General features: G+C 42.5%; 1 protein-coding gene across 3 annotated transcripts in view; it reads right to left on the reverse strand.

Moving 5' to 3' along the window:
- kidins220a (kinase D-interacting substrate 220a) overlaps positions 1–27,609 on the reverse strand; it is a 45,311-nt gene that overhangs the window by 10,119 nt on the left and 7,583 nt on the right. For all 3 annotated transcript variants that reach the window (XM_038728266.1, XM_038728268.1, XM_038728267.1), the window contains exons 5-24: positions 26,948–27,046; positions 26,401–26,499; positions 26,134–26,232; positions 24,937–25,134; positions 24,700–24,798; positions 24,046–24,144; positions 23,563–23,661; positions 23,201–23,378; positions 22,860–23,024; positions 22,470–22,649; positions 21,784–21,949; positions 21,374–21,525; positions 20,288–20,388; positions 19,996–20,181; positions 19,665–19,805; positions 18,463–18,697; positions 18,226–18,317; positions 15,538–15,682; positions 14,681–14,843; positions 1,792–1,970 (exon numbers count right to left, since the gene is read on the reverse strand). In XM_038728266.1, the coding sequence (XP_038584194.1) occupies positions 1,792–1,970; positions 14,681–14,843; positions 15,538–15,682; positions 18,226–18,317; positions 18,463–18,697; positions 19,665–19,805; positions 19,996–20,181; positions 20,288–20,388; positions 21,374–21,525; positions 21,784–21,949; positions 22,470–22,649; positions 22,860–23,024; positions 23,201–23,378; positions 23,563–23,661; positions 24,046–24,144; positions 24,700–24,798; positions 24,937–25,134; positions 26,134–26,232; positions 26,401–26,499; positions 26,948–27,046 (2,875 nt within the window). The remainder of the gene's footprint in view (positions 1–1,791; positions 1,971–14,680; positions 14,844–15,537; positions 15,683–18,225; positions 18,318–18,462; positions 18,698–19,664; positions 19,806–19,995; positions 20,182–20,287; positions 20,389–21,373; positions 21,526–21,783; positions 21,950–22,469; positions 22,650–22,859; positions 23,025–23,200; positions 23,379–23,562; positions 23,662–24,045; positions 24,145–24,699; positions 24,799–24,936; positions 25,135–26,133; positions 26,233–26,400; positions 26,500–26,947; positions 27,047–27,609) is intronic.

A 27,609-nucleotide genomic window follows, 5' to 3' on the forward strand; every position in this document is an offset into this window, starting at 1 on the left:
GATTGTTTGGAAATGAGAAGCAAGCTGTGGGTTTCTGAGAGCCCCTGCAGTGGGCGATTTTAGAGCAGACCTTGCTGCAATGTTTTGAGTAATGTCACTGCCAAATGAGCTGGCAATGAATTCTACACATCACATAGAGGACAGTTCTTTGTTTCTCCATGCTGTTGTATACCCAACCCTTTTATGTACTTTAGACACTGACTGTGCTTTCTCTCACATACGTCGGGTGAAAACACAGTCAACATCGGAAGGACTTGAGTCACAGACAGAACTCCGCTTTGTTTTGGAACCGATAGACCAACCCGAGTTGGTTTTCATCCTATTGTACAGGTAAACTAATATTATTGCAAAGTATGTGAAATATATTGTGATTTTGGGCTTTTGGTTCAAGTTAGATAACGTTAGCTTGCAGTCTAAAGCCGACCAGTAGCTAACATTATACGGTGCAAAATACTTTAGTTGAATGGCTTTCATTACTTCACCAGCTATCAGCCATCTATTGGTTTGTGGACTATCGTTCTGAAGCATCGAGTTTGTTATTTTGGCCATCGCGATCTTTGCTTTTTGGAACCAGAAGGGACCATATTTGGACGAGAGGGTGCAGCTGGGGATGCGCATTGCTACACCGGACAGGTCACCATGGTAGTGACTTGTCAATGACAAGGTAGCCATGCCCTAAAGCATATCCTGCTTTATCATCCATTTTACTCTAAATTGGACCATAATTTACAAAATGAACATCATGTTGTATCGAAAAAGACACGAAATTAGCGACTGAGACCATAAAAGTCATTAGGAAAGTGTTTACTGAGGTAATAAATTCGGTGAGTAGGGCCATTTTCTCATAGACTTCTACACTATTGGACTTGTTTCTGCAACCAGTGGAGTTACCTCCTGCTGGCCATTAAAATAATGCAGGTTTAAGGCACTTCTGCATTGACTTCACTTTTCATACCCAGAGGGTTCCACTAGGTTGGACCTTGGTTGAGATTTTTGTCAAATTGCTGTTGGACGATGCTCAGTATGCTGTGGTCTTTGCAGTGTTAGACAGCACTCTCCATTGCCATCATCAAAGCACCAAGTGAGGGAATATCTTTTGGAAGAATGTTAATCCCTGCAGCAGAGCCCCAGAAACTTGCAGAATCTATGCCAAGGTTGAACCTTAAGCCTAGTTCACACTACACGATTTTTAGCCGGATTTGCCGGTCGTCGAGTTTGGTGACCGTCAGGCTGTGATCAGGGGTAAATCAGTGATCGATCGGCGGTCGCTAGTCGTTATGTGTGAACTACTCAACGACGCATCAAAATGGCTCCCCAACACATTGCCGACGTCTGCCAGATATCTAGCAATGCAAATATTGGGAGGAGTCGGCTGACTCGACATCCACATCCAGCCAATGAGAGCAGGCAGCTGGCAGAGCAGGCAGCTACGTTTTCACTGCAAAACACTTTTTACTCACCTCCAGCTTTCTCTGTAGCTCAAACAATCCCTGCTACCTGCGTGTGCTACCTTTATAATAACAAACAGTTAGTTTTCTTGACAAAACGTGGTTTGGAGACCAGCATCGGATGACAGAGCCGTTGTCAGCTCGTGTAGTGTGTGACCCCCTGACACCGATCAGTCACGTAGTGTGAACGCTACAATGACGGCAAGTTGTGTAGTGTGAACGGCGCAGCCATCGACCAACGCTGAAAGTTGTGTAGTCTGCACAGGCCTTTACTAAGACAGTTTATGCTGCTTTTTCCCTTCAAATGTTCACCCATCTGTACTAATACTCAGTGTGTATGAACCTGCTATGATCTCCCTCAGTTTGGGGTCCAGGTTGACTGTGCAGGGCAGGAACATCTCCACATCTCTGGCAGTGAGGACGGGCGTCCTGGAGGAGAGGAAGACCTCAAAGCTGCGGACGTCTCCATCGATCTCCAGCAGAGGTTCCACGTCCTTAGTGGTGGGGATGTTCTTGGAAATTCTTCAGACAAAAAGGAAAAAGAGAAGGGGGTTTTAGCAGGAGTTAATGTAGTGATGGCAACATGATAATTATTCACAAATATTAATCTTAATGATTAGGAGAACACAACTATTTGGTTGTTGAACTTCAAATTGGAAATATTAAAGAAAACAAGTAAGTATACACATACAACATGTCAGTGTACACTTGGTTCTTACTGCTAGAGTCACAGTAAACAACACAAAGCATCACATTCTGATGAAAAAAGAAAAGAGGAAATAGCAAGCAGTACTGTTAAGATTGAAAAGATATGCAACGGTCATCATCATCATGAGAGCAGAGAGATAACTGGATTTAGAGAAGGCAAGATAGTGAAAGGGGGATGTTTGAGGACAGATAGAGAGAGGGATGTTATCTTTTCTCAGCAGAGGAGGAAATCTGAGAAGATGACAATCAGGGTAATTTAGCAAGCAGCAGACGGAAGCGCGTCATGATGCGCTGCTACAGTTAACGTGATGTTTGCTTTCACAGGCACCAAGGTATACACCGTGTTTGGAGATTGTTCCATTACTGTGTGATATAGTTTTTCCTGTCTATACTGCAAAAAAAAACAACACTGTATTATATCAGATTACACCAATTTACAGACAGTCTTCACTTTAACATCATAAAAAAAACCGGCACAAACCATGGCACCACAAAACACAAACTAATGCTTTAACCAGTAGTGTAGGAGTGGCAACAGCAACTCTGAAATGATGAATACTGAGCGGGAACACTGAAGTGTTGGGAAGGTGGGAAATCCAATTTCAGCTGCACAAGGTTAAAATAGATATCAGTTTAATCAAGGACAGCGTAACATGTGGCCCAGGCTACAAGAAAAGCAAACACCAACAACCTAGAGCAATCAGTACATCTCGTTAATCCCATCATTCAGACATGAAAATATGAAACTCAGAGTGACTTATAACACCGGCCATTCATCACCAGAATGTGCTGCTCTTATCAGATGAATGAGGAGACTCCAGCAGGGAGCAGACATTTTTTTCATCTCCGCCTCCATTTCTCATCCGAACCCTTCATCATTTTCTCAGTGGATATGTTCCTCTCCCTACATCCTGCCATCCTGCTTAACCTTCCCTCCTACCAGTTCAGCCCCAACTCACCCTCCTCCTCATACATCACCCGGTCCGTGTACTGGTATGCTCTGCCGAGAACACGGACTGATGAGTTGGGTTTTTCCCTGCGCTTGATCTGTTTTTGAGAGTGAACACAGCCTGGCCTTTCTGAGACTTGATTGGATGATTAGTGCCATCGCTGCAGCACACTAGCGAAGTCAGCGTGAGGTCAGCATCAGGCAAGGGTTCAACACAGCACCCTTTTAGGCAATAATCCAAACTATCAGATAACTTAATCCAGTTAACAAACTTCCATGTAAGGCCTTTAGCGGATACTCCAATCCAGACATCTTACCGTGAATGAACAGGTAGGGGTCCAGTCTTCTGTTCAAGGACATTTTGACAGGACAGATGGCACGTGATGGACACATCTGCAGTTGCAAGGCTCAAACCGCTGACCCGTTACAGAAAGTTTCTAACCAAATGTACAAGTCTGGCAAAAAATACAAGGATGTGGATGTCCTAAAGAGGCATTTTGAAATTCTAACTATAAAGGAGTAGCACAAATGGCAGATGTTCCGAATTTCCATCAAGAGTTTTACTGGAAATCAATGTCTACTTTCAACCTTGTGACAAATCCCCTTTACATTTCCTGTAAATCTTAAGGTGGCGAAGAAGTGCAATCTAAATTGCTGACACTAAATCAGTGTTTTTGCATCTTTGCTCCAGTCATACGCCTCTCCCCAATCCTGTTTGATCTTCCTGCACGGATTCACTTCTCAGCAGACCAGCCCAGGTGAGTCACCCCAACCCCACTGTCCCCACCCAAATGCCAGTAACTACACACATGGACTGAAAGGAGAGAGAATACGCTTTGAGCAGGGAGGACATAGAGGCACAGCTGGGCTCCAGCGGACAAAGACCTCTCAGTGTTCCTTCCATTAGAACCTTTAACAAGACCCAAAAGGTCAAGGAAGCTTCATGTTGGCACAAAGATGAACCCACGCTCATGTGACCTCTGCTGGGGAGGATGAGTGGGACTCTGAAGGCACAGATGTTACCTGAATGCACACTCATAAACAGCAACAGTGTGCGGCACTGGTACTGACTCAAATGATTCCATCAACAAAAACAACTGAGTAATGTCCACCACGTACACCTGGCCAGTGAGGAATTGGGACACTCAAAGGCACAGATGAGGGGTCGAGTGTGTGTTTGCGTGCATGTGCAAGTGCATACAGTATGTGTGGGTGTTTGATTCCTTTTCCCATGAACTGTATTAACCCGTATACAGACTGAGAGAAGCCTGTGCTTTTCCCCATTTCCAGCTGGCTTAACTGCTGTTTATTTGTGGGTCTGCAGACACAGACCAACAGGAGCCAGTGACTCACACACACACACACACACACACGGCACTTTTGCTATATAGAGAACGCCCTCCCAAGACTTTCTAAGGAATCTTGAGAGTCTTTTTATAGGACACTCCAACATAACACAATAACATAACACACTCTGGTCGTACTGTACTAAAATTGAGAATAGACACTAATAATTAAACTCTTAGACCTATCAAGTAGGAGATATCAGACACTTTTGGATACTTCTTTTTTACTTCATACATTTATTATAACCTAAATAGTTAAATAAGTTGATACTTTAACTGCTAATTACAACTTTAAAAAGTTCAAGGATTCATCCATCTTGGTTATTATGAGTCACTTTCCTTGGGAAAAAAGGAAAAAGTGCTACATACAAATAAATCCTTCATGTACATTGCCCAACAACAATGGCACGCAAGAAGCTATAATTGCACATATTTTGCTGACCTGTGTGTTTGCTCTGGCATGTTGTGGTACACTGCAAGCATGCAGTAGCACAGATGCATCTTCCAAAGACAACCAGGAGCTGGTGAGAAGAACAAATCAAGGACATCCATCACTGAGCGTTACACCCAGACAGATGGAAAGAAAAAAGGAGAGCGCGAGAGAGTCCGTTCTTGACATTCCCAGCTGACTGGTCAGACATGTCTGCAGGAGCTGCTGGCCAGACACAAAGTGGAGCTCACACTTCAACACTGGCCTTGTAAGATAATTGGTAAGGATCGGAGGGCACCAAACGTGCAAGCGGATGGTTGAAAAGGACATACATAATAATAATAATGGAAGGAAGGAACAGAATGACTGTAAAACTGACAGCTGATAATCCATGAGAGTGATTCTGACCAACATGCTGAAGTGCACGGTGTTACAGAACAAAAAGTACCCATTAATATAAAAAGCAGTTTATCAATGAGGTTTGCCACTTCAAATGACATCCTTTTGCAGTTAACTTAATGATGAGTTGTTGGCCTTAGCATTAAGTAATTGACACAAATCACGTCAGACTTAGTCATCCTCACAGTGAACAGACGAAACAGACAAAATGAACAAAGGCTTTTTTATCAGCAATCAGTTGCCAAATGACAAGATGGATGCTCGGGTTGGAGTGCCAAAGAAACCGGCATGCTACTTTCAAGCAGATCGAGGAAGAGTGAGATAAAGGCCGTCAGGCATCCCGGCAGCCGTTCCTGCACAATGGGTCCATTGACAGGACCCAGCTTATAGCTTCAGCAGTACAGGCGCTTAGGCCCAACCACTCTCTGTGTGGCGTGGCCACTGGGAGCTTTCTGAGCTTATCCAAATGCTAATAGGTCCCAAAGCTGACTGGAGCATAGCCTTTCTTCTCCTCTCAACCTCCCACACGCTGCAGCTGACGGGAATGAGCAGAATTCATCTCTCTATCCCTTCCGTCCGCTATTTGGGTGCTGAACGTATGAATGTGCCACTTGACTTTGCTTTACAGCTGCCCTCTGTGCTTACAGATGACATGCGCACACACGCCACAAAGAGGTGGTCTTGCTGCCAAACATTTCCATAAAGGGGCCCAAAGACTGAGAGAGATGCCTGCAGAACAGACAAACGCCTGTGCACATTGTGTTTGAGAGGCTCGAGAGTTTCAATGTCAGACAGTGTGTGACCAGTATGACAGTGTGTGGGTGAACAAGTTAACCAGACCCAGGTCCGGCACATTCCTCTCCTGGTCAGAGGCATGTCAGAGCCGCTGGCACAGCCTCTGCCAAGTGTGTAGATGAACCCAGTGAGGCCCTCTCTGGGAAAACAGTGGACAGGCGGACAGACCAGTAAGTTGGCGCGTGGACTCGCAGCATCAATGCTGAGAGAGGTTATTGTTACAGTGGAAGCTGCCAAAGCCTCCACCACCCCAAAGGCAGAGGGGGGGGAGCAAAAATATGTTTTCACTTTAGATGACGCCATGTTCTTTGTCTCCTTAAAATCCAGGCGTATTTCCTTGATTTGAATCAAATGCTTCAAGTAATGTGGACACCCTCTGTCTCTGCTTTCCTCTCTGTCTCTGACTTTCTTTCTTTCTCGCTTCCTTGCCTTGGCAGTGCCAACTGACAACTTGTGGCAGCGTCTGTTTTCCATACACATTCGTGGCAAAGTTTAGTCCAATAATTGAAACTCTCTTGTACTAAGCTGGACCTGTGCATCCCAAAGCAAACCACAGAGACAAGCAGGCTAATGGGAAACACACCAGGCTGATAAAAACCGAGCTGCTTCGGAGAGAGCGGCCTCCCTTTCAGATGAACTCAGGACTTTCAGTGGTTCCCTGAAATGTTGATTAAACTCATGTGTAGCGACGAAATGGAGCCTCCTTGTTCCAGACCCCAAAAACCTTAACTGAACCCTCCACTCCGAGTAACTAAGGCCTCATTCTTCACAAATAGTAAAACACTAAACCTCAGCTTGGTGATTTACACACAGGAGGAGAGTTTGGAGCTTCCTAGGCCATGGCAGAGTTCGTTCATTGTGACACTAATTGCGCCACGAAGTTCAAATCAGTGCATGTGGTTGTTTGATAGCTGCAATGGCCGGTTGATAGGCCATGTGATGCCAAATTAGGTGGGAAGGACCGCTAAAGTGAAGACAAATGTGCTCTTCTGCAGCAGATAATACATCTGGAATAAGTCTGTTATAGAGCTCAAATCTATACAGCGAGTGATGAATATGACAAATAAAGCTTGGGATCCTCAGGCTGAACCAGTAATCCTCCAGTTAACTTAACAGAGGGGGATGTGCGCATCAGAATTAAGATGAGTGAGGGATAGGAGAATGTCAATGAGCGCACGAGCATGGGAGAGAAAGAGCATGTTGTATAGTAAAACAGATTTTTTACAAAAGCTTCTCTACTCAAATTTGTGTCTGAGCCAGGGGCAGCGAGGAAAAGCCTCTACTGATTATTAAGAACCTTCTGTAGATCCTGAAGCACACTGCTCGAAAACCCCAGCAGACACATCTGATAGTTAAATCCTTGACTTATACAGTGGCTGGTAGCATGATCACGTGCCAAATTAAAAGCTGCTTTAAAAGCAAAGACAGGAATGAAAAGGACAGTCATGAACACAGAGTGGATAGGCTCCATCTTCAATTCGCCTTCTTTGGGCTTGCTAGTCGTTCTTTGCCATTTCAGTGTGGTTTATACACACATGCGCACACACCCTAAAAGGGCCTGACCTATATTGACTTTGAAGGGCTAGGATGTTAACATCAGTTAAGAGCCGGATGTGTGTGTGTGTGTGTGTGTGTGTGTGTGTGTGTGTGTGTGTGTGTGTGTGTGTGCGCACATACGTGTGTATCAAGTGGGCCGGTGGCTCCCACGGCGGCAGAGTGGCAAATCTCGTTGTCCACTTAAAGGTCAGCGCTGACCCTCTTGCAACCCAGCGTGCTATTTATAATCAGCCCCCCTCCCCACCCAACCCACCGTGAGCGCAGAGAGACAGCAGAGCAGGAGAGAGACCAGCAATAATGCTCAGCACCCCAGAAACACCAGGGTCTCAGGATGATGTCTGCTTCTCGGCCCTTCACTCCTTTCCCTCCATCTCAGTGTCACATTTAAATGTTAAATCCAACCCTGTCGTCACTGATGGACTAAAGAGTAGAGGCCATTCAAAGGTGTAGCAAGAGGCTTTTATTGCATTTGAAATGATCCTTTATGCTTTGTAAAAAAAAGGGAACAGAGCAGCTCTCTTGTTTCAGCCCAATTAGACTAATCCTTCAACTTCGGCTTACAGGCAGAAATGAAAAGGGCTTTAAGGATTTTCTAACAAAGAATGCTGCATGACGTGCTTTCCGTCCTCACGTCGTAGACTCCGCACACAAATACACCGAGACGCATACACAATCAGACGCTCACTTGCACATACACACACACCTCCTCCTGTGTCACCTGTACACACTGGCTGTGGCTGCCATGGTGTTTTTGTGTGTTTCTTTTTACATTTTGAGCAGCTCAGCGGGGGTTGAGTGGTGGTGGTGGAGTTGGCTGCCTGCAGCTGATTCATGCCTGAGTCACCACCGCCAAACACCTGAGGGATGGAGTAACAACAATGCAGACCGGGCCGACACACACACACCCCCTCAAATGGAATCAGCAGAGGACCAGTTTCACCGTATAAACAGCCATGTGGGACCCAAGGGACATGTGCATGAATCTGTGTGTGTCCACCACCTGGACTATCTCACTTTGAGCAGCAGCATCACCTGAGGCTTTCAATACACCCGAGACGTGAACACACCAATGGCAAACCCATCTAGCAGTAATGCTGCTGGTATCTGTTCTGATCCTCTACAGTATTCACACATTTTGATTCCTTTACCTCGTTTTACCTCCTGAGACTGGACTCTCTTTTTAATGCCTTTTCTCCTCAAATCCCAACTCTGTCCCTTTTCCATCTTTATCTCACACCTGCCATACTTTCTTTTTTTGTCCTGTCTGTCTTTGTCTTCTAGTCAGTCAGGTGATCTGTCAGCATTCTGGTGTGAAGAATCAATGGCAGTGTCCTATCAGCAATGGAGCCAGAGCTCTACTGAGACATAGGTGGCTTCACACCATGCCTTTATAAATTCACACACATCTTCAAGCCTCTTGGCAAATGGCAGGGCAATGAGCAATGGCATTACCAGTTTTACTTCGTCTTTCACTGGAATGGGACAATGGGCTCCCAAAGTGGAGGACACATACAGAGAGAAAAAAACATTTTTGAGCATTTGCCGTAATGTAGATGATAGAATCTGTAGTAAATGTGACAGGAATTCACATTAACAATAAGCAGCGTGGCAAAGAATAAAGACTTTTCATTTGAGGGCAGGAAGGGTTCAAAAGTATTCATCATCAAGAAAAGAATAGGATCTTGCCTATTTTTTTTGCAGCAAGATATTTAAGAGCTTATTAAAGGATTCCACATAAAGGGAATCACCCGCGTGAGCTTTGGAACAGCACTTTTATCCCGGCACATAATTGCAACCAAATTACAATAATTGTGCCAATTAAAGTAATCCTGAATGAAGAGAGCGTCATCTTAATGTTTCAGTACTTGGGATAAGAGTCTCTCTAATTAAGACTGAATTGCCTGGCTACATATTCATTCAAAGTGCGAATAGTGAAAAAAAAAAATAATAATAATAAACTTTTGAAGTGTCCGAGAAGTGCTTGGCTCTAGTCACGTTTCTGAGAGGGAGGATTGTTTGGTGTATGAATGCAGGGTCAGGTTGACATAAAAGAAGTGTAGAGAGGATAAAGGGATGAGAGGAATAGTTGATTGTTCACAAGCTGAGGCATAAAAAGTAAAAGCATAAAGTGCATCGAGATTTGTTTTACACACAGATACTGGCAAACACAGTAACACTGCCACAAAAAGCACTTCTGAACACTACAATTTTACCTGGCAACAATTTCTCTGCAGTGTTCTGCTTCCTGCACTATGTGAACGCATGTGTGTGTGTGTGTGTGCGTGCATAATGCGTGTTTGTGTTTGAACACAGCCTGCATCTCAGGGCCTGATTAATTACACTGATTCTCAGAGGAGTTGGGGGTGGCATATGTTCCTGCACTGGTGTGAGAGATAGGTGTGTGTGTTGCATGTGTAGCACACTCACCAGTTTTATGTGTGATCAGAGGTGCGTGCATGCAAATGTACAATCCCAAATGCTTGTAGTTGCAAATAGTGTTTGAATGTGTGCTCGTTTCAGTTACAACATGCATCCAATTTACCACAATTTGTGAATGTGTGTGTGTCTAAGTGTGTTTATAAGTGTATGTTGTGCAATAGTGTGTGTGTGTATGTATGTGTGGGTGTTTGTAATCAACAGAGGATTCAGGTGCAGCGCCAGAAACACACTCCTGAGTGCGGCGGGGGCATCCTGGCACAGACAGGGCACCAGATGTCAGAGCAGTGCAGGAACCTGCTCAGTGGACCAGTGACACTTTTATCTAGAGCTGAAAACGGGATCTGGGCGTCCAGGAATAAACCCTCTGAGGGGCCCACCCCCATACATCATGAGGTCCAAATATGCTAACCCTTCAACCAAAACACAGAACTATTTCACTTTCAAACAAATCACCACTGTCAAAGAAAATCTAAAACTAACAATTACAGACATTAACTAACATTGTTGCCTACAGACTACAGTCCTTTATAAGTCCTTGAAGGTTTGTCCGGAGATACAGGAGCTGAGATCTCAATTAGTCGATTAATCATTTTAGAAAACAAGGGAAAATGCCCATTACAATTTCCAAGAATTCAAGCTGACATCTTCATATAGCCTTTTTTGTCCAAACAAGAGTCTAAAACCCCTAGATATTCAGTTTACCATCACAGAAAACAATGAAATGAAGGTGAAACCAGTACATTTTTGCTTGGAAAACTGACTTAAATGGCGAAAGAGTAGGATTTTACTAAAAAACAATGTATAGACTCGTACTAAAAACAATCCCTCTCAATCATTACTTCTGACCCACTAGGAGTGTGTGGCGGTGTCTGTATCTGCAGAGGGCATTATTTTGCTGTGTTTGGGACGTTTCCGGGTGTTAGCCTTTGGGCAGTGGGTGTGTAGCCCCCGGCTAATCGCAGCGTGCAGGGTGTGAGGAAGCTACGAAAATGTTGGCCACGGCGCCGAAAACATCCAGAACCTGTACTTGCTCAGTCACTTGAAATCACTCAACTGAAGAGATTCCACTAAATGGCTAAATGTAATGTAATGACTAAACAACATCAAGCAAATAAAAAATACAAACGCCCATTAACACTTTGGAAATGGCAGAGCTGCTTTAAAGCAATAACCATGAAGCAGGAGCTAAGTTAGCCGCAGTCATTAAGAATCTAATGGCAACTAAAACAAGGAACGACTGACTCCTGAGAGGAGACGATACTGAGAAGGAAGAAATGATAAAGCTGCCTGAGGAAATCAGGTCAGCAGAATCAGTGACCTCTTTTAAACCTCTTCTTAAAAACATACTTTTATCTGAGCGCATTTCTTGATTTTAGTGACTGCCCTTTTGCTGGTTTAATTTGTTTTATGAAGTTGCCTTGTGTGAAGTACTTCGTAATGTGGGTTTAAAAAATGTGCTCAATAAATAAATAAAGAAAGAAAGAAAATAAAGATAGTCACAAGGCCGCAGGCTCCAAATTCAATTTGCAAGTGATCAAAAAAAACAGCATTCGATTTTAGGGTTGTTAATTTGACGGCTACAAATTATGAGCGTCCATCCAAAACGTTTTTTTGTTCTGTTTCTGTCAGTGTGCTGGGGAAGCCATGATGCTGGCTCACTGCTCGAGGTGTAATGTGTTGTTTTCCCTGCAGAACTAGTGAGACAAGCAATTTAGTTAGCTGCTTTGTGTGCGTGTGTGTCTGTGCGCATGTGTCTGTGTATACTTTATTGCTTTGAGCCAACATCTCCTACAGACAGTGCCATCTTTGTTACACAGTTCTTTCCCCCTGCTACCTTGCATTAGTCTGGGCAGCTCCCGTTCTTACCGTTAATGATAGAAATCGCTGAGGTTATTAACCGATTACACATTCTCCATCAGATTAGGAAGGCTGTACCCAGCCCAGTCCCCGCTACAGGAATTAGCGCTACACATTTCTCTTCACGCCGTGTCCTACAATGACACTTCACAGCCCTTCATGGACGCTTGTTATTGCCAGGCAAGTTGCTAAAAGCAGCTTTTAGCCGTTTTGAAAGCATGTGTGTTTGTGTGAGATATGAGGGAAGGTGGGCGAGTGTTTCTATTTTTTTTCTCTGTTTTCTAGGAGTGCAGGTACATGCCACAGAGAGGAGCTGTCACATTCATCACTGAGAGGCACTCTGGGTTACTCATGCAATATTCCCCTATGGTTAAGTAGTGTATGGGTTAATTTAGTTTCACGTTAGAATGCTAGGTAGGGCAGACAGTCTAAACTGAGACCCTCTCTTGACACTGAGCCAAATTTAAAAAGGCAAGGATCAAACCTGCATTTTATTTTTACCTTTATAGAGGTGAAGATGGAAACAGAAAACATATTTTTAGACTTACCATAGCTGTACAGTTTATCTAGATTTAGTACAGATTTGACAAAATGTAATATTTCTCATGCTCTGTGTACTGTGGCCTGCTGAGCTGTAGAAAGCCTTACAAAGAGGAGAGGAAGCGCATGCTGCCTTGTGACTGAGATGCAGGGCGACAGTTGACCTATAAGGGGCTGACTCACCCCCACGTTCACTTCACCACTAATATATTCATTTAGTAACGCTCAGGGGATGTGCAGTTTCACTGCATAAAAATGGTTGAGCACAACAACTCGAACGCATGTTTGCACGCTAAACAAAGCGCACAGAATTTACTAAAAAAAGATGCCAACTGTAAATATGATAAGGGAAATGGTCCATGGGTCAAATTTAGGTTACGAAATAAGATGTGATGAGAGTGTGTGCACATGTGCTGTGCATGTGCGTATTCATATAGAGTGCTGAAACGGAAAGCAAAGAGAAGTGGCTATCCATTTCTCAAGAAGACAGACAGGTGGGAGAAGGGGCCTGAGGTTCTGAGAGGCCAGTCAAGTGCCCATCCATTGCTAAGGGAAAAAGATAGAATATCTCATCCAGAACAAAAAAAACGGACCTAAAGAGCCTCAGATCATAAGAAAGAGGAAGAAAAGAGTAGACAGACGGAAAAAGAAACACAGACAGAGCCCTGAGTCTTATCAGTGGCAGATTAGTGCAAGAGATAAGGCCTCTAGGCAAGGCGTTGTGTTTAGCCTGTTTGAGGCTTCCTGTCATCATCATTAAGGCCACTTCTCCGACAGCCACTGCAGAACAGAGCAGCCATTTGGAAAGATAGCCAGTGAGAAGGAAGATAAAGAATGACAGGACCTTTGGTCAAAAAACAAGATGATGGCTATATTAAGTCTAATGAACAGTGTGAGCCCCAATCTGTGCCGTTGTAAAGGCACTTGAATCCAGGCCTTTCAATGTAGAAACATTGCAGAATTTCATGGCTGTCCTAATGTGCAATTATTTCTCCCAGTTTTATTTTCCATAATAATTGTGGTAAAACATTTCCTCTGGGGTGTCCACTATACTTAAACATTCTAAACATATACAACAGAGAAGTGTACTGACGTTTTGTACTATGTACTGATATTTTTCCACCAACATTAACAATTATAAAAGGCTGACATCATCATATCCAGCAAAATGATTGAGTTACAGCCTTGCTTCACATCTAATACCTTGTCCTCCCCTCATACTGTACACATCCCTTGTAATAATACATAAAAAAGGGTGGTAGGTAATGTCTATTGTCCTTTGAAAAGCAAACAGCAAAAACCTAGTCTAATGAGGCAGTGGTTTGCCTTGGAGATGGGGGAGGGAGGGTTGTCTGCTGAATCTAACTGGCTGACTGGGTGACAGTAACGGTCTGTGACACTTCACTGCCGCGGGAGTTGTAGGCACTAGTGTATTGTGACAGAGTGCAACCTTTAAAGGCCAGCGACTGATGCACAACAGCACCCAAACCCAGCGACTCAGCCTATGTCGGTCTGCTCCTCTTGTCTGCGGTGAGTGCGCCTAAAAGCATCCGTGACCACACACATACAAAGGCATGAGCAGTCATACTGCATATACACACAGAGAGAGATACAAAAATGCTTCTCTCATTGCTCAACGACGGCTCAAAGGAGCCCGAGTGTCGACCATCTCTTGTCCAGTTTTAAGGAAATGTGTCCCTTTATGAATCTGGAGAAGTCCAGACAATAATAGTCATCATTTGCCTTGTGCATTATGATCAATTACAAAATCTGTCAGTTGCCAATTAGTGTGGCACACTCAGCCACGGGCAGAGTGTGGACCGAAACTGTGGACTGATGTAGCCCACACAGAAAACAAAATCCTCTACTGCCACCTGCTGGTCAAAGTTACTTATATCACTATTTTGAGGAGAGAACATCAAGAAATATGATTATTTATTGACTCCAACTGTTAAAATTATGTTCTGGCTTTTTGATCTCTTCAGTAACACCAGCACACACAAGCAACTCGACGATGCTGGGCCCTAAAGCTAATCTCCTTTGACCATTTCATCTGTCTGCTAATATCATGTCCCAAATTAGAAAGAGAGTGATGGAAATACATAAAAGAATGAAACAAAGGAAGAAACTTTGCAGGTGTATTGAGGAAGCCTGTACACCTTGTAGATCAAATAAGCAATTTAGAAAGGGGTGATTGTGTATCTGTGTGTACCTTTCGTAGATGGTCTTGAGAGGGACCTGGTCAGACACTCCATCAGTCTCTTCCAAAAACAGGATGATCCACGATGTCCTGTAAGGCCACTCTTCAGTCAGGTTGATCCATGATGCCAGCCGGTCCCAGTTGAAGATGATCTGATTGGCCCGCAACAGACGACCTGACAACAATGGTGCAGAGGATTAGTGGGCATTAAAGATCACTGGTCTGCTCTTCCTCCCAGTCTACCAGAGAAAACAAACCTCTCAGGATTGGGCATCCTCCTCTCATCATCTCTGTCGATGAAATAATCTGTCCAAAGTTGTGGCATTAAGGATAGAGAAGTGGGCTTATAACTATTGCAAGGTTGAATCACAGAGAAATGTCACAGGTTGTTGTTACATGACCTACTTCCACATCCTGCGAGAATTTGATATATTTACAGTATATCTGATATGTATAATATATTGTAGTAGCTGTTTGGTTCTGTTACTCTTGTAGAATCTGTTATCAATATTTTAACCAATTTGTGTCCATCATTTCTTTTATAAATCATAACTTGCTGCAATGTGTTTATTGAAAATGGAAATAACATTTTTAATTAATGCCTGCTTAAACTTTCAAGCAAAATGCACTCTTTATTAAAATGCCTGGTTAAATGTACGGCCTCTGCAACCACATGTTAACCCCAACTGGTCTCTGTTTATGGGTTTTCCCCTTCCTCCGTCCCAAGCAGTATTTTCCCAATGGCTGACTGAAGTTAAAATTAGTTAATTAAGGCTAAATAACTTTGATGTTGCAGTACAGACAAAATGTGATTTGTGAGTATTATGAGATGATGGTGGTGCTGGAGCAGAATATGGTTTATTCTTTACCTGTGATGGAAACAATGTTGAGCAGTCTCCTCATGGTCTGTGGGCTGATGTCGCTGAACCAGTCCTCAGTCACCAGCAGCTTAGTCAGGTCAAAGGACATCTGTCTGGTGACGGTCCTCTGCATCTGCCGACGCCGGTATGTGTCCTTAACAGAGCAAGAGTACAAAGACAAAACTCAAATTAGCATAGAACCGGAAACTTAACATGTTCTGGATTGTCAAGTCTCCGGCTGGCTTGGCAAGATTAATATGTTTCTAAAGCTATGGTTTCATTTGTTCTTTTTATTGTCACCTTGTATCATCAAATCATGACAAGTGACAGGACGTGATGCCGAAAAATCTGAATTTTGGAAAGAAACAGAATTGCATTTTTATTGCAATTTTGTAATGTAAATCCTGTCACAGTGCCAATACAAGCAGTATATAAGTGGGAAACGAAGAGCAGGAACTGTTTTTACAGTCATGGATATAAAACCAAGACAGCCACAGGAGACATTTAACAGCCATATACCATACAGGGAAGTCTTAAAAATCAGATCTCTCCAAAGACAAATTGAAACAAAGTGAAACAAAAGTACAGAATTACTCTTGTCCCTTCTTGAGATTTTAATTACTTGCGCATCATCATTGCTGCAAGCGGTGCATCATGAGACAGGAGAGCAGACATTTAAGGGTCACCATGTGATCTCAGGCCATGTCATTGTAAAACCTTGTGCTTGAACAGATTGAGGGATCCATGTATCCATGTCGATAGAGCCTCATGTTCTCATATTCTTGACTTCCCATGCATCCGATCCATGTTTGAATGTACTTGCATGGAACCCAATGATGCATTGATGGATTATTTTACTTTCATTCAAAATGAAATTATTTTATTTTAGCATATCAATAGTAGCACAACTTTTTTCAGCAGCATTAGAGCAGTTACTGTACTGTAAAGATAACCCAGCAAAGGTCTGCATGAATGGGGTATGAGTGAAACCAATAAAAAACATTTCTTTCATGTTGTCACTCTAATGATCAGCTTATTCTCTCTTCCTTTCTATATCATCCATGTCTTCATGAAGAAACATATAACTCCCTGTGACTGCAAATAAAAATCAAAGAGAGACTGTCCAAAGCTGAACAGTCATGACACACAGGCAAGCTGTTGACACAGATCTACCGGAGAACATCTGTGATGATATCAGACAGCTGCCATGGTCATAAGCCAAGGCGAGGCTTTTGGTTGACTTTGAAGTCGTAACGCCAGTCTCATGACCTCTTTCTCTGAGAGATGAAACATATGGCCACCACTCAGTGAGAACTGAAAAGGTCTATGATACAGACAGCCCTGTGTGTCCAATTTACCAACATATATTTTATTGGTCAACTGAGATTATTGTTTTTGTATATGCTTATTTCTACTGGTTCCTTTTCTGCTTGCTGGCAAAATTGGTTATACTTTGAGAGTGTGGTTCCTTTATTTATTTAGAAATACAGAAAGCTGAGTTTTTCTTATGAATGGGGATTCATTTGATTCCAATAAGTGGAAAAAAGATGGTAGCAATACTCCTAATGTCATCCACAACTTGAGAAGCCACATGAGAATGGAGAGCCACTAATTCATTTTCCCCTCCTGCCCTCATTTTAATCTCCACTTGTAGAAAGTGGGCTCTCCTGCCAAGAGCTAGCTAGTGGCGGAGGGCAAATAAAAAGAGCTTGCAACCCCATAATAAAAGAGCTAGCACCAATAATTGAGGGTACTAGATAAACCCAGGGTACAAACAAATGTCAAACAAACAAACAAGAGAAGGAGGCGGGAAGGAAGGAGGGGTAGCGGGATGGTCTCGCAGGGGGTGGAGGAAGGCATCAGCGACAGCAGCAGAGTCACTTAGCCTCCTGCCAGCAGACCTGGTGCCAGCGTTTTGTCACAGGGACCCACTGCTGGTAGGCCTTGTCATTAGGCTGTGGCAACGCAGCAGGAAGGATAAACAGTCATTACATCAATTACACCAGGAACCTTGGCCGCACACCGAGCACCTCTCTCTTTTCGTCTCTGTGTGTCTCCTTCTGTCCTCTGTACTACCTGGCTGCCAACACCACGCCTGTACTGCCCCCCCACCCCCTCACACTCGTTTCGACAAAGCGAGAGCAGTGAGGGTTTCTAAGGCAGAATCCCTAACCCTAATCCAATGTTTTCTATTAAAGTTGTGTTGACGTAACTGCATTTTAATTTTATTTGATTAATGTCAGGAGATCAAGCATTCATTTCCAGCTTTATGATATTTCCGGATAAGACATGAGTGTTGTGGGAATAAGTGCGCTGGGGAAAACTAATTTCTTCAACCTCGTTCTATAAACAATACATCTGTTTCATTTTAATTTTGTATCAAAAGCTTCTCTGCAATTTGTTATTATTGTTGGCTTTGATTTGGTTGTTATGGGTTAGGGTGGGGTGGGAACTGTGTCTATTTACATGTGATAAGTACAATGAACAGCGCTCGATATATCTAATTTGGATATTCTATAATCCTACTCTTGGACTTGTTTGCTCTCTCAAGGTCTTTTGACAAAGAAGAACCGAGGCACATCCATTCTTGTCTTCTTAAGTTATATAGCTTGGGTGGAGTTGGGAACCACTGATGTGGGCCAAACACGGTTTGTGATTTTGGCCTCCACAAATAAACCAGGCTTGAATAGCTGTTACCCTGCGGTTTAGGGTGTTCTTGCTGCCAAGCTTGGCCTGGTCTTGGCCCATGCTGGTCTGAGACATCTTCCTGTCAATGTCTTCATGCCTTCCTGGAGACAGATGGATGAAGAGATAAATATAAAACAATAAAATATTAGATCTATTCAAACAGAACTATATCTTCGAAGCAAAAATGGCCCCAAATTGTGTGCAATTCTCCATATGTGTGAATACAGTACAATAAGTTATATATACCCTCAACAGGTAATGGCTCTCCATTGGTGGGGGCCATGCAGAGCTTTTTGGCTGTACTGAGGCCTCTGCTGTTGAGGAATACTGGCAGGTGAACGATGTTCCTCATGTAGTCGTGTCCATTGATGTTGGAATCTCTGAGCACACTGTTGAGGTTCTGATTGATAGCTTTAATGATAATATGGGGATCGCTGGCAAAGATGGAGATAAAAGGACCCTTGGAGAAGAGTACTCTCACCTGGAATGAGAAAGGAACCACAAGTTAGTGTGAAAGAACATCTTTTTTTCCCCATAAGATAATGTTTTTCAAAGTATGATATCAGCCTGTTGCACTGCTGTTTGCAATGAAACTCATTTGGTTCAGTCATGTGAGAAACATAGGTTTTAACACAGCAGATCCCTCTGTGGAGTGTCTCTTACTTGAATGTTAAAATGGGTAAGTTTACAATCTAATAAATCAACAACAGGACAGCTAGAGGCAACAGTCAGCTGTAGTGCTTAAATTTAATGACCCCTGTGAGAGCTGACTATCTGCAGCACATGGTGTCGGGGATTTCCACTCTACTAACTAAGGGACATTGTCCAAGTGTCACAGGACATCGATTTGTGCTACATGCATAAATGGTTTGTTAAACCCTGGCCAGCACCCTCAGCCTCGCCCCACAGGATGACGAACCCCTTTCCCTATAGCAGCTGACGGCACCGTCAAGTAAGGCACCATCACATGATCTGTTTCTTTGATGTACATTGTCTGGTAGGAAAAGTACACAGACTGAAGAAAAAAAGATTTTGGTTTGATTTGTGTAACCTACAAAAGAATGGATTTCAAATTGCTTTGAACAGAAGATGGTTCACAGTGACTGGGAGGTGCATGCAGAGATGAGAAGATTACATTAGCGCACAGGAGGTAGCAATCTACCCTGGGATTACTTCACCAAATAATAACATTTGGCTAAAGGAAATTCTATTACAGCGGCTAGGAGGAAGAATCTAAACTTGGAGGCGAGCTGATGCAGCTGTGAACACCAGGGTGGCTGCACAGCACTGGAGATGTGTGGGCTCTGTGTGCACTGCTCTACAACTGTGTCTCATGGTTATACATTTGCTTGAGTGACAGATGTTGAAAAATGTAATTCCTTCTCCCATATTATCTTGTTATCAGTCGTGAAGAAGCTGCGATCATCATTAATATAAAAAACACACACCGTGTCCAGCATCTGCAGCACTTTGTCCTGTTCACAGGCGTCAAGTCCGTCGATGATGACGGCCATGCGAGTCTGGTTCTGGGTAAAGCCATCAATGGTTTTGGCCATTTTTGACATTAGCTCCACTTCATGCTTTAAAACCTGGTGTGACACAGGCGACAAAAAAACTCCAATGGCTCAAATCAATTTAATTTTCAATGTTTATGTGGGAAAGGAAAATTGGATTAGGAATACAAGCTCATAACTTTATAAGCAAATGGAACTCCCCTTCAGCCATGACAACAGGATGTTGTACTTGATTAGGTACAATGACTTAAGTGTATCAGGCTACCTTCATAAATCCTTCACTCTTGAGTTTATGCAAGTTGTTGGCAGCACTGTGCAGCCGTTTCCTCTGGGAGTTGAGGACAGAGTCTGCCACCTGCCACCAGGTCCTACAGTTGAGCACTATGGCCAGGCCCACCACACTAGCCATGGCTATTAAAACTGCATTTATTGTCAAGTTCTCAGGGTCCACCTAGGAAATAAAAGCATTGAAACTGATTACTGGGGTGTCAGGCGACCTAGTGGTTAGAATGCACAGTGTTTAAACGTAGGGTCCCCGGTTCATTGTTCTAACCCACCTTAAAGATGGCCAACAGGGCCATACCAGTGATCAGGCATCCCAGTGTCAAGACGAACAGCACAAAGGAGGGAACGCAACATGTTTTCTTCCACTTCTTACCTGGGGTATGTGAGGAAGGTAGAGGATAACGTGAGAGAGAGCACAAAACACAAAGAAAAACTACAAACAACTGACAAATTCAAGGAAAAGCCGACATGAAGCGTCTTAGTATGAAGTCAGGCTACCACGAGCCTCCAGAACAGCTTCGGTGCTCTTTGCCAAGTCTGTGGGACTCTGTGGAGGGATGAACACAATTTCTCAACTAGATATTCCCTCATTTATGTATAAACAACCTTTACTTAATCAGGTAATCTCATTGAGATCAAAATCTCTTTTGCAAGAGAGACCCGAGTACAGCAGATAGCAAGAAAAACAAAAAATCACCAGATGTAGGACATAGGACATACTGCATCAGAGACAGGCACCTACATCCCTAAATAGATTTAAAAGATGTAAGTTTATATTATATAATTTGGTTTTATGGTTATGTTGAGCATTTTCTTACATGATGTTTTAAAATCCTATAGGTGTGAAACTGGATCGAGATCTGGCTGTAGTATTTTATTTACATCATTTTCATACTCATCAAACTCAAGCATCTGCATTGGATATCTTTCTCCACTCTTTTATTCCGGTTTTCCCTTAATTTGTCCCCCAACTGTATATATTCTGTGCACACTAGAATTACCACAATCTTTACATGTTAAGATCATTTTAGAAAGTATGTAGTAAGTAGAGAAAATACTGCCTAAGTACTGGTTATACATACAAGAGTTCCATTATGTTTTTAAAAGTGTCATTCTTAAACAACATTCTCATCTAATTTTATTAAGTAAATACCATGAAATCTGGTTTACTGTTTAATTAAATAGTGATATATTTCACTTCTTTAAATTTTGGTTTACTGTACAGTACATGAACATATTTTAATTTGTCAGTCATTGACCTATAATAATTTAAGCTCATTATTGCAAATGTAAGATTCTTTCATCTCAATAAGAGGTTTTTGTGTGCTGACATCTAAAGTCAAAGACTGCGACGTCACCTTGGATTTCACTGTTCTTGAAAACCCTGAAGAGCCTGGTGGCCATGAAGCCAAACTCCCTCTCACAAGCATCTGAGAGCGTGGCAATCATTTCAGCCATGGAGGTCTCTCCTCCAACGCTGGACAGACGATTATAATCCGTGAACAAGAACCTGTGTGATGTAAGAAAGAGAAATTATGCTTTGTTTTGCTTAGCCACACAGCAAACTGCATATGGGACTGAGTTTTTAACATTGCAATAAGAGATGTCATAGTCAATGGTACTAATCCACATATTAAGATTCACTACTCATAATAAATGCAGTGTGGGACTGCAATTGTTAGATGTTTACATGTTTTGTCTTCACCTGGGAACCTGACAGAAATCAGCAGTGACTGCGTGTGTGTGTGTGTGTGTGTGTCACTGTCACCTGACAGGCAGTGCGCGGGTGGTCTGCTCAGGAAGTTCAGGGGGGTTGACAAACATCAGTTTGAGAAGCAGCTCCAGGTAACCAACCTGGCGAGCCAGACGTGTGCTGATGACCCATGCCCAGCTCCAGTTCTCCCTCTCACGCCGACTTCCAAAGTACACCAACACTGGAGACAGTAGGAGACAGGGTCAACTAAGGAATTGCTTTAGCTTTTCAGTGGGGTAACGAGCCAAAACAATATATTTCATGATTGCTATGTTAAATTCTATTCAGAAACATCAGTAAATTCTCTTCTCTTAAAAATCAACAACAATGTAAGTTAAAAAGTTCATGCCGTCATCATCTTTAATATTGGTTGTATAATGGCACACTCTAGTGAGCAAAGCAGTTTCAAAAGCATCATACAGAAGAGGTTCGCTTTGCACAAATGAATAAGTATTATTTTAGTTTTCTTATGAATGTGAAGGTTGTTTTGTTTTAGGTGGCATTTGTTTGGTAACAGCTTTGTATAAACATATACATGTTTATTTAATCCATTTGGAACTTCCTTTGCTGTAAACATATGCCATTACAGTAATACCAGTATTAATTCAACCACTTCCAAAGAGGCTCCTCTCCCTGAAGAGCTGGTCAAATGAAAACACAATTTCTTCACAGTCATCAGCCTAGGACATCTTTCTCCTCACCAAAAAAGATGTAGAGCAGGGCGAGGAGGCTGAGGGAGACGGCAATTGCCAGCTTGGGATCAACGGTGAAGCCTAGAACTGCGGCAAGTGAGCCACAGAGTAGCAGGGTGAGGAAGACCACCAGCCAAGAGAACTGGAACAATGGCTCTATCTGCTGGCCTGCAAAGGTCTTCATCTCATCTGAAGATGAGAGGAAGGAAGAAGTAAAAAAAAACAAGACATTTCAATCAAGTGTAAGGGGAGATTAAAATATAGGACAATATGAAGCAATATGAAAACAAACAAATGTTACAGAAGGGTTAAAAACCTGAGGAAAGGCATGGTTGAGAAAGCAAATTTCCACTTTTCATCTTTATATGAGACTGTTTTTAATGCTGTGGGCTTACGTACCCTCCAGTTTCTTGAGAAGGAAAGACTTTCCGCTGCCCCACTGAGCGTACAGTCCAACACAGATAGGTGGCTGCATGGTGGGCTCGCTAAGGATGTCTGCTAGAGCACTGCTATACAGGTCATAGCCCAACATGTCTCCATCTGACTCACAGGGGGAGAGGTGCTCTAAGAGAGAAAAAGAGAGAGAGAGAAATGTAAAGAGAGGAAAGCAAAACCAGTGCAGAAGTCGATAAGAGAAGACAGCGTAAACCAGTGTCATCTTTTCCAATTTCTGAACCACAAGCCTTTGAGCTTGTTTTGTCACACATTTTTTCTGAATAAAATGGAGAAATGGCTCATACTGGCTCCAAATATCTGCGTGAGGATGCTTTTCTGGTGGGTACAATCGATGTTGTATGGGGTCTCTCCAGCTTTGTTGGGCCGGTAAAGCAGGCGACCGTCTTTAGGGTTCCTCAGCAGCAGCTCAGCTAACTTTCGGCTTCGCCCTCGGATGGCAATGTGGAGGGGCGTGTCTCCTTTCTGAGCAAAGAAAATCACAGAATAAACTAATTGCTGTTACTGAAAGCTCTGTAAAACACTCCAAAAGAAGGGGAGCAAAAAAGAAAATTCCAGATCACTAAACTTAATAACACTATGATAGTACTGTTATGACAAAACAAATGTATGTACGTAAGTATGTATGTAAGTGTGTTTTAAAAAGTACCTTATCCAGCGCAGACACCTTGGCTCCTTTATCCAGCAGCAGTTCCACGATCTCTATGTTCCTCATTTTTGTGGCTTTGATAAGTGGGGTCTCTCCCTCCTAAAACACAGACAGAGATACACAACATTTCATGGATATCATTCTGAAATTTGTTTTGAACACAAACATCTATACACATTGGACGTTTAAATTTCCAATGAATCAACAATACACATGTGAAAAGGATGTTTCAGAAAGAGAAAGAAAGACAGAAAGCCTGGGGTCTGCTGTTAAAAGGGAATATTTATAGATTCTGCCTGTATTTTTGGTCAACAGTATTTTTACAGACTTTTTTCAGAAACTAAAAATGTTAAAACTATTCAACATTTTTATGTTTGAAACTCTGAGAAATCAGGAGAAGTAAAGCAGGGGAAATGATACAATCAAGACATTTAGGATAATAGAAGAGTGCGTTTTACTCCTTTTCTACAGAGTGTGTTGTACCTTAGTGCAGCTCTCGGTGTCTGGGTTACACTGTAGGATGTCTCTCACCATGGTAGAGTTGCCTTTCTCTACTGCCCAGTAGAGGGCAGTCTTTCCATCCTGATGTGGAAAGGACAAGGTAAGGCTTGTTTCTCTTTGAACAAAATACACTGTGTCAAAAATACAAAAATACATATGGACTGGTAATCATAGCAGATAAAGCAGTTTATTATTTTGTATTGTGCATAGTATATTTATAATGTTAACCATTACAGCATATAATACTAATAATACTAGAGTATATTTGTGTAATTCTAACACAATGGATTTAAAATCACTTTACACAGAAACAAGAGGGCTAAATTAACAGTACTGAGGAGCAGTGTGACATTTATTATATTACATTAAATTATTTATTTAGCTGTCACTTTTATCCAAAGCGGCTTACAATTGCTATATATGTCAGAGGTTGCGTGCCTCTGGAACAACTAAGGGTCAAGTGTCTTGCTCAGGGACACATTGATGTCTCACAGTGGATTCGAACCCAGGTCTCTCACACCAAAGGCATGTGTCCTATCCACTGTTCCATCACCACCCCACATTTCAATAAGAGAACACCTCGTCTGCCTTTAAACTTCACAAAATCGGCAAAGATACAGTAAGAAGAGCTCCTACCTGGCCCCTGACATCAATATCAGCGTATTTGTTCAGCAGAGCTCGAACTATCTCCCCGTGACCTCCTCTCACAGCTCCAATCAGCATTGTCTCCCCACTCTGAAAGAGATGGTGAAAGAGAGACAGAAAGGAATTACAGACAGAGGGGAGACATACAGTTCACGCTGTATTTCACATCAACCACTCCTCTACGTCTTCAAACTGCAAGCTTGTAATGCTGCATCAGGTTGGCCTTACCCTGTCTGGGATGTTGACATAGGTGCCGGCGTCCAGCAGGTCCTGTACGATCTCGATGTGTCCCTCCTTGGCAGCAATGGCCAGGGCTGTGTTGCCATCTTTGTCCGTCATGTTGACATTTGGGTTCCTCTTCAGCAGCTCCTTAACAACCTCTGTATAGCCACCTTTCACTGCCACAATCAGAGCGGTCATTGAGTTCTGAAAAGACACAGAAAGAAGGACTTTAAATGTGCGTATTTGAAGGTGCCTCTACCTCTAACATTTCAACATTGCAGATGTTTCTCTCTACAAGACTGGGTGTTCAAGGTTGGTAGTCAGTAATTTACGTCTGAAGATTAACAAACTGTATTTCCCAAATCAGTTTACTTCAGCAGCTCAGGGAGACTAGGCTTAATAACACTTTATTATTAACATATCATTTAGCAAGCCCAATAGCTCATATATTTATATATGTGTCTTAATCACATATAAATGAACTGCTCTGCAACATTAGTTACAATAGTTCCACCTGATTATTGATGCTACATATCAAATCATCACAGTGTTCAGTTTGTTCAGCACAGATGCAACATGACTCGCAGGAGCATAGATATGCTGCGTCATCGATGCAATCAATTTTTTAACAATGCAGTTTACTAACGTGTTTGTGGTACCTGGCAGCATTAAATCTTGGCTGGCGAGAACAGGCAGCTTTGTGTCTCATGGCACCGATGATGAACCCAAAACAAAATATGACTTGTTATGCTGCCTGTTCAGACTACCAAATCTAATATTAACAAAGCCAAATACTATATAACTAATTGTGGGTGCAAAGCCATTTAAAGCATTGTAATATGGTTATTGGCACAAATAAATAAAATAAACATATTTAATATAACATAATTTGTTATATTTTTCCACAACTTTCAAAAGCTTTCCAAACTTTGCAGCCACATCTAAAAACCCTGACAATAAAAAATACACTTGTAATCTAGATTATTGTTATCAAACAAATATTACATTTCAGAAGAAAAATAATTCTGTTAATATTGTCTCATTTATAATTTTGCAAACTGCAATTGTAAACTGTAATAAGGCTTTTTAAAGTCAAACTTTACTTCGTCTTTCTAGATGAAAGCATGAGAGTGTTGGATCTCTATTGAATGCTACCAACAAATAGTAAACAACCACTTCACAGGAAATCTACAACCTACATACCGCTCCTTCTTGGTCCACATCGGCTCCGTTGGCCAGAAGGTGCATCACACTGTCATAGTGGCCCTTCCTGGCTGCCCAGATCAGAGGAGTGGTACCATACTGCGAAGAAAAGAAGGAAACATGTGTAAAGAGTGCATGAGACATGAGTGGTAAGAGATGATTTAGTCAACAACCCATGGACTTAATTATGAAGGAAGAATCTTTTAAGCTTGTACCAATGACTACATTTTCTGTGTTGATGACAAACATCTGCCAGTATGTAGTTACCTTGTCTGAGCAGTTGACCTTGGCTCCATGCTGCAGCAGAAGATGGACAATCTCAGCATGGCCTCGACCCGCCGCCCAGATAATGGGGTAGACGCTGTACTGTTGGGGCAGAGGAGGTGTGTGAAGTCATGCTGACGGTAACTAATGATCAGTGTCAGGCCTGCAGTCGCACGCTTTAAGCCACCACACAGGACTGACACAGCAGATGATGGGAGACACGTCGCGCTGTGCAGGTGAAGAGCGGGGCTGTGGTTGTGGTCACATTCTTCTTCCTCTGAAGTTACATTTACTAGCATGTACAACTAATGTTCATATCAGTTTATAACTAGTGAGCTGAGACGCTGCATTACACTTACATGGAGTAATTAGAATAACAAAAAAAAGGAAAGTCATCTTCCCCCTTCAGGGACTACTATCTGAGATTAGATTCTGTTGGTGTGGAGTGGTGTAAACTTTTCCTGTTCAACAGATGAAAATATACCTATCAACGTCGATTATGCTATTATTATAGGTAGTACAGTATTAAGTACAGTATGTACAGTCTCACCTGACCAGTGATGTTCGGGTTAGCTCCTTTTTCCAAGAGCAGCTGGGCCACATCTGTTCGACCTTTATAAGCTGCCCACATGAGAGCAGTCCAACCTCCCTGAGTAGGATACAAGCGCAGAACATAGCACACTTGAATAGAATAATTATGACGATCGGAAAGGAGAGAAGAGAGGATGTGTTGATGACTACAAAACAGCTCTACATATATACAGTGTATGCAATATTCTGGACCTATTATTATAGGCATTATTTTATAGTAATAAGGTATATGAGCAGAACAGTATCAATTCCAAACCTTCCAGAATAGGTCAAATCTAAGCAGATTTTGTGGTAGGAAAATGTGCTATTTACAGCTGGTGTGACACACTTTCCAGTGAGTGAACACGATCAAGCAGTGTGGTTTATTATAATCCCACTGTGATGACTGGCTGTGATCTGTCCTGTGCAGCTTAGACACGCCTCGCATGGCAATGAGTCAGATGATGTCCTAAATTGCTGCCATAAAGTCACTGGGGCCAAGGATTTAAAAATAATAATAATAATAATAATAATCTTTGGGTGCCAAAGTAGAAATGTAATACATGATTTACCCTACCTACTGATGGTAGGTAGGGTAAATCATCATAGCTCACTACATTTTGAGCATTTCCAGCTGCTGGA

The sequence above is a fragment of the Micropterus salmoides genome, unplaced genomic scaffold, assembly GCF_014851395.1.
Source record: "Micropterus salmoides isolate LMB-PRFRI ecotype aquatic unplaced genomic scaffold, ASM1485139v1 Ms_hic_scaffold_19, whole genome shotgun sequence".
Lineage (NCBI taxonomy): Eukaryota > Metazoa > Chordata > Actinopteri > Centrarchiformes > Centrarchidae > Micropterus > Micropterus salmoides.